At 34.6% G+C, this 6,955-nt stretch overlaps 2 protein-coding genes across 2 annotated transcripts in view; one reads left to right on the plus strand and one right to left on the minus strand.

Moving 5' to 3' along the window:
• The window catches only part of gsdmeb (gasdermin Eb), a 47,274-nt gene that overhangs the window by 3,595 nt on the left and 36,724 nt on the right, over positions 1 to 6,955 (minus strand). The window lies entirely within an intron of this gene.
• Positions 737 to 5,359, plus strand: LOC143713632 (pro-neuropeptide Y-like). Its single transcript, XM_077204886.1, has 4 exons — positions 737 to 858; positions 2,978 to 3,141; positions 4,048 to 4,164; positions 4,351 to 5,359. The coding sequence occupies exons 2-4, from the start codon at positions 2,978 to 2,980 to the stop codon at positions 4,370 to 4,372; spliced, it is 303 nt and encodes a 100-aa protein (XP_077061001.1). The 5' UTR covers positions 737 to 858; the 3' UTR covers positions 4,373 to 5,359.

Below are 6,955 nucleotides of genomic sequence, written 5' to 3' on the forward strand. Positions count from 1 at the left end.
GGTTGTTGACCTTGGATAAGGTCACCTGGTATTTCAACTGAAGTTGGTACTCCACTAGCCACTTCTTTTTTTTTATTTTTATGCATCAGTCCAAATATTGATGAAAGGTACAATTTACGCCACTTAGGAAGAAGCTCATCAGGGTGAGATGTTAAAAGTTATGTAACATAATGATGTTCAATTATTGGAAATCAGACCACAGAGACATACAGTGCTCTCAACTGGCCGGTTAAGACGCTGATTAATGAACCACGGTCATTTAATAGAACATAGCACTATATATAATATAGGGCTTCAACTGTTTTAAGATAAAATAAGGACACAGTGCATTAAGGAAGTATTTAGACCTCTTCATTTTTTTTTTTTTGTTAAAATGCTTTTTTTTTTCAATCCACATCAATTTACACTCTATTTGATGTCATTTACTCTCAGTTCCACACTGAGTTTTTTTAAGTCAAACTTGATTTTGAAAAATATTTTGTAAGTCAATGGTAACCAAAACTATTTACCAACCTTCTTTAAAATATCTTATGTGTTCAGGAGAAGGAAGTCAACAAGTTCGGAGCGACGTGACAGTAATTACAGCCTCAATTCTTTATGAGTTTGAGATGCGACAAGCCAGAATGCTTGTTTGTTTCATTCAGGACGTTTGAAAATTTCTTTATTTCTGACAAAGTTGTCGTATAATCCATTTTATACATCGACACGCCCTCTTGTAGTGTTAAGCGCTGTATCAAAAGAGGCGTGCTTCAGGTTTCCTATACAAAACACGAGCAAGCGCCCTCAGACAGACAACACCACCTCAGATCACAGGGAGCTCAAACCCCTTACAAAAAATACACAGTCTGCAAGAGGAAGGTAAGTAAAATAACATTTTTGTTTTGTTTTAATCTTATATAAGTCATCATTGTTATTGTCAAAGTTAAATTTCGAAATGCACAAAAGATATGTAGCCTACGATAATCCGAGGTTAAAATAGGCCTATATTACACACGGTTTTATGAAAGGGGAAATTCTTAGATCAAGAAGATCAAGCCTGTTGAATTTTTACATTATAGGAAAGTGGGGTGAGTTGTGCCAGTTTTTACTCAAAGTGACTTTAAAGTGAGGCCATGGCAGTAATGCCTTCAACTCAAGGATGTAACTTTTATTTCAGGATGTGGTGCATCCCTGAGAACAATAACTTTGGGTCTGAAATAAATTGTTTCAGAAATATAGCTTTTAGGAAAAAAGTGGTCTCGTGGCACAACTTGCCCCTGGTTCAGGGTAAGTTGTGCCTTTGGGGTGAATACGTTGGGGTAAATTTTAATGTTAAGAACTGTAATGCTATATGAAAGCAAGACAAATTCAATACAAAAATACTAATTTAAGGTTTATTTGGATATTGTCACCCTATTAAACTGTTGGAATAAGTCCACTTAAATACACAATATATGATATTTGTGAATGAAGGCTTTGGCAATAGATGCCTGTTGACATTTATAGAACGCTGTCTGTCAATGATGTAATAAGAATAAAGTGACTAGGCTAATTTCTAAACCTCCTATTGTGTCTTAGGCCACTTAAAAACTTAATAAAACTTCTCTTTAATAACATAGTGCAAATTCAAAACTGAAATCAGTGTTAGCTAAATTAAACAAATGGCAGGTAGGCCTAAGTCAAACACTGATGAGGCATGCCCATCTCCTCACTTCTCCAGATTATCCACTGTGAGTATGTAGGTCTAGGTGGTCTGGCCTACTACTTAACATCCCACTATTAATGCTGCAGGGGAATATAAACTTCTGCAACCTTCTGCCTGTACAAGCAAGTTTTGGTCTAAAAGAATGTCACATAGTTTAAGCGCTAAAATGTAAGAGTACAATGTACAATTACAAATTAATAGTATGTTGAAAACAATTATAAGTGGGGGTGCCACTGGCACAATTTAACCCAGGCCGTTTGGCACAAATCACCCCAGACCCACAAGTTTGATTAGCATGATCCAGCAGTTAAGAGCTAACATCATGCTAACTCTATAGACTCATTGTGTAGCCTGCTAAAGCCCTAAAACATGTGTGAAATGTTTTCAAACTTGTCAATAATTGTTCAGACACTACAATCAAAAAACCTTAATCACAGAAATGTTACTTTGAAAGGAAAAAAACAGTTTTTTGAGCTAAAATGTGCTTCCATATCATGCCATGTGTCTCTTTTCTTTGGAGGATATATAAAATGGATGGCTTTTCAAAATTATGTGGTCACATGACCAATTTCTTCTATGGTTTTCCAGAAACAAGGGGTGGATCAACTTCCCCCCGCTACAATTTTTTTTTTTTTACAATTCATGAAGGACCAAAAAGGGAAACGTGACAAATATTATAATTAATAATAATAAAATATGTCATTATTTACAATTTTGTTTTATATCTTATCTTTACATAAAAGTAATATATTTTGTATAAATGCTTAGTTCTGTCATTAAACTCTAGATGGCGCAGGCTGATGGGTCCTTAACGCAAGCTGATGTTATTCACAACCTTAACTACTTGGCTTAAGCTGATTGGTTCATGTTATATCTGCAGCCAATGAGCTTGCTGCTCAACATTTAAATGGCTGGTTACCATTCACTATAGCAGTTGCAGTGCGTTTTCAGAGTTCGTCTAAAACCCTCCACCTTCCCCAGCTCCACCTATATAGATCAGCAGCAACAATAATATACTACAACTGCAATAATCAATAACAGCAGCAGCAGCGTAGCAGATCTATTCCGCCAGGACCAAATACATTAACATTCTCATATCAATTACCATGCTAAAATTATTCAGAGAGTTGCCATGATAGAAATATATTTTATTTTTTAATAAAAAATCAAGCTCCGTTCTATGAAGTAATTGTTCAAAACTAGGCTAAATTTACATTTTAGCTGCATGCATGAATCATGTGATCCCATATGTATTACAGAGTCAGCTTCATCTTCTTCTTCGCTGTTTTCTAGATGCATTCTCATCAGTTCATGTTCATGATCATTGCTGTAATTTGGATAGTAAGAGTCACAGAAGCATTTCCATACACACCACGAGACACAGTCATCCCTGCAGAGGACCTGACCAAATACTACACTGCTCTGCGGCACTATATAAAGCTCATCACACGACAAAGGTAAGATTAAAAAAAAGTGTAAATTAATCCGTAAAAGACAGAAAGCAGGACAACTGCAAGGTGCAAACAAGTTGAAATTGAGTTTACAAAGAAATAGGCCTTTCTCTTTTACAGTATTCATATTTTCATAATTTAATAATAATAAAACTAAAAGTTAAACTTTCTCTTATTTTGGAGAATTTTATACAACATTTTTGTTTCCTGAGATGCTTTTGTAGCTATAATTTATGGAAGATTGTTTCTGCCGCAGAATAAAAAACAAAAAGATAGTTGCAACATTTCATCTCACGATTCTGATGTTTTTTTGCAAGAAAAAAGTCAGAATTGTGAGATACAAACACAATTAAAACAGTTTTTGAGTTTTTAATCTTACAATTCTGACTTTTGTTCTCACAATTGCAAGTTTATAGGTGTGTCCAGGCCATGTTGGAATTACCGTAATTATGAAAATGTAGAACTCGTAATTACAACTTGTACACTCTGAATTTTCAGGGAGCTCTGACTTGTACCACCTGACAGCTGCAGATTCATTTTGGTCATAGAAACACATAATTCCAAATTCAAGGAAGTGAACAGCTCTGAGTAAATCGTCATGGGTCATCATCTCAAAATTACAGTAATTATGACATCGTGTGAACACAGCATAAATATCACAATTCTCAGAAAAAAAGTAGGAATTGTGAGATTTGTGCTGCGTTCACGCCATGTCATAAAAGTTTATATCACACAATTCGGACTTTATAACTCAAAATTGCGAGTTTATAATTCTCAATTCTGACTTTTTTTCCAGAGTTGTGAGATATTAACATGCAATTGTGCGATTTGGGATATAAAGTCACAATTACCTTTTTTATTTCTTATTACGTGGCAGAAACCAGCTTCCATACTTGTCCTTACCTCTCTCAGGTATGGAAAAAGAAACCATCCTGAACCCATGTTCCTGAGTCTGCTGTTGAGAGAGACACCAGGAAGCATTCCTGAGTCCCCATATGAGGAAGCAGTCACTGAACATGACAGCATCAGGTTAGATCACTGCACATTTTTCATTTAGCTGGAGACTAGATGTGATCTTTTTATTAGTTGTGTGTCATACATTACAAAGAAGATTATAAAAACTTTCACTTAAAAAGGTTTTGTATAATTTCCTCTCTCTCTTTTTCATGTTATACAAAGTTACAAAGATTTTGCTTTTTGATTGTGTCTGTTCAGATTCAAGGAAATGCCAATTTGATGATGGAAGATTTTTATCAACCACCAAGCGGTGTCGGCGGTGACCAGATAGTGGCAGTGTGCAGCTTTAAACCATTGAATCCTATACAGTGTCATGAGAAATCGATTCCTCCCCCAGGAATTGGGTCTCCTTTAGGACCCAGACGGTAATGCCTGATCAAAAGTTGTTATTGGGATGTCTCGAGTAATTATAACTTATTTAACTATTGTATGATATTTATTATATTAAGTGCATGAACAACATGTTTGAAATATAAAATTAATTCCTATGCATTGCGCTATAAAACAAACTGGAAACGCAACCATACAATGTATTTTTATTTTTTTAAAGGATAAGGATTGTTGCAACATACTATGTTCTGTAAAAGTAATTTAATATTAATTTTACACAATAACAGCAATGTGGTATAGAATAGGCTATAATAATACTATAATACATTTTTAATAAATTAATTGTCGTGCTAAGTACACAGAAACGTCATTAATTTGGAACATGTATTTGGGAACTATATTGAAAGCAAAAAACATACCTAATATAAGCTAAGCCAACAGGCTGATCTTGTAGATGTATGCTATTCTAGAACGTAAGCTAACAATAAAAATGCTTGATTTCACAACCTATAGCGTCAGTTAAATACTAGTCTATAAACCATGAAAATTAAAAGGTCATTAATGGTCATTATAACGCATTTTAAATGACAAAGATCATAACTTGATTTTGCAGGAATTGTAATCAGGCGCTTAAAAAACTACTCATTAAAAGTCAGTTTAACTAATGGGTTCACTGGGGGTCCTAAAGGAGACCAATTCCTGTGGGGATTCGATTTCTCACCACAACGGCGTTCATTATGTTCTGTACTATGAGGGTTATGCGTAACAAACTTCTGTATTCTGTAAAACAAGTCGCTTCGCTAGGTTCAGGTCTTTTGCATATGCTCTGTTAAAGGTACGATATGTAAGATTTTTGTAATAAAATATCCAAAAAACACTTGCACAGTGTGATATATTTCCTGCAGTTGTGTAATTACAATATCCCAAAAGTTCCCAAAGATTTTTAATTTCGGAGAAATTCCTATTTTAAATAATGGCTCGTCCCTGATCATTGTCGCCTGTCAATAACGTAATATCCACGTTGTCCCTGGTTTCCGCTCGTACTGCCATAGTAACTATGGCGACAGACGTGGATAACTGCGTTGTGCTAGCGGCACGCTCACGCTGTTGTTGTTTTGTTCAAACATTATGGACCATGGCAAGCAGACTTTAGGACAAAAGGAGAACTAAACCGAAAATCAATATCAGAGTGGCGTTTTCGAGATGCCGAGAGCTCCACGTCCGCGACAAACTTCGACTTGATAGAGACGCCACTCTTGCATGTACTTTATTAGACAGGTGAGCAAATGTACATAAAACTAATCAATGTTATATAGCTCAACATGATGAAATGTTAGAATATGATCAGTATGTTATTCTAATGTTGATGTTCGTCAAATAACCTGACCTGTGTGAGAATAGTAATTCAGCACTTGCGGGTAGTTCGGATGAATGAAATGTCCTTATTCCTTTATATCCGCGGGACTCGCATGTGGCTTTAGCAATCGTGCCATGCTTCATACCGCAGTCATGTTAAAAACATCAATGTATTCACTCATTCAGAAACATTATTAGATCCATCAGCATGACAACAAGTTCCATAATTCCGCTTATGCGTCATAAACCTACGCCTTTTTTATTGGAAGAGGTTAGCGACCCCTAGCGGGGGAAAAAAATTACATATTGTAGCTTTAAATATAAAGCCGTTTTACTCAAGATACCTTTAAAGGAGCGAGCAAAGATGAGCATAACCGATTGTACATCGCATATGCAGATTGATATCGGAAAAAAAAACTTCTTCTTACTAACATTTACATTGATATTTAAACTGAATAAAACACCACACCAACAATTAAAAGAAATAGATTGGTTAGCCGATTACATTAAAAGTCTATAGATATCGTCATTAGTTTGTACTGTCATTAACACTTTCTCTGACAAGCGGATGCAATGAAATCTGTTTTCCCGTTTGTTCATGTGACGTTTGGCATAAAGCCTATTCAATTCATTATACAGTGTTTGTGAATTAAATGCATTGCAGAAATTAACATTAACAGTTGTATCTTCATTAAATCACAGACACATTATTAACGTTATAATATCCTGAAAATATTTCATGCATGAATATAGTCTTTCGTGTTTACTTTTCCAGATATGTAAGTTTCTTAAATATATTTTAATTTCAACAGAGAACACAATACCTTACTATATATATATATTTTTTTTTAAATACCGTAGCATATAAAATTATACCAAATTATATCCATTATAATGTATGTATCTTTTAAAAAGGGTATGTATATAAAACACAATATGTATATATAATACACATATATGTTAAAAGAAGTGTATATGCTCACCAAGGCTGCATTTATTTGACCCAAAATACAACAAAACCAGTAATGTTGTGAAATATTTTTACAATTTAAAATAACTGTTTTCTGAGCATAATTACTCCAATCTTCAGTGTCACATGATCCTTCAGGAATCATTC

The sequence above is a fragment of the Siphateles boraxobius genome, unplaced genomic scaffold (genome assembly GCF_051911475.1).
Source record: "Siphateles boraxobius isolate OS27281-9 unplaced genomic scaffold, OSU_SipBor_1 12, whole genome shotgun sequence".
NCBI classification, from domain to species: Eukaryota; Metazoa; Chordata; class Actinopteri; order Cypriniformes; family Leuciscidae; genus Siphateles; species Siphateles boraxobius.

Excerpts from the sequence above, each read along its gene's own strand:
- LOC143713632 (XM_077204886.1), top strand. The coding sequence starts at position 2,978 with ATGCATTCTCATCAGTTCATGTTCATGATCATTGCTGTAATTTGGATA. Across the intron at positions 3,142-4,047 it reads AAGCTCATCACACGACAAAG|GTATGGAAAAAGAAACCATC; the intron begins GTAAGATTAAAA and ends TACCTCTCTCAG. Across the intron at positions 4,165-4,350 it reads ACTGAACATGACAGCATCAG|ATTCAAGGAAATGCCAATTT; the intron begins GTTAGATCACTG and ends GTGTCTGTTCAG.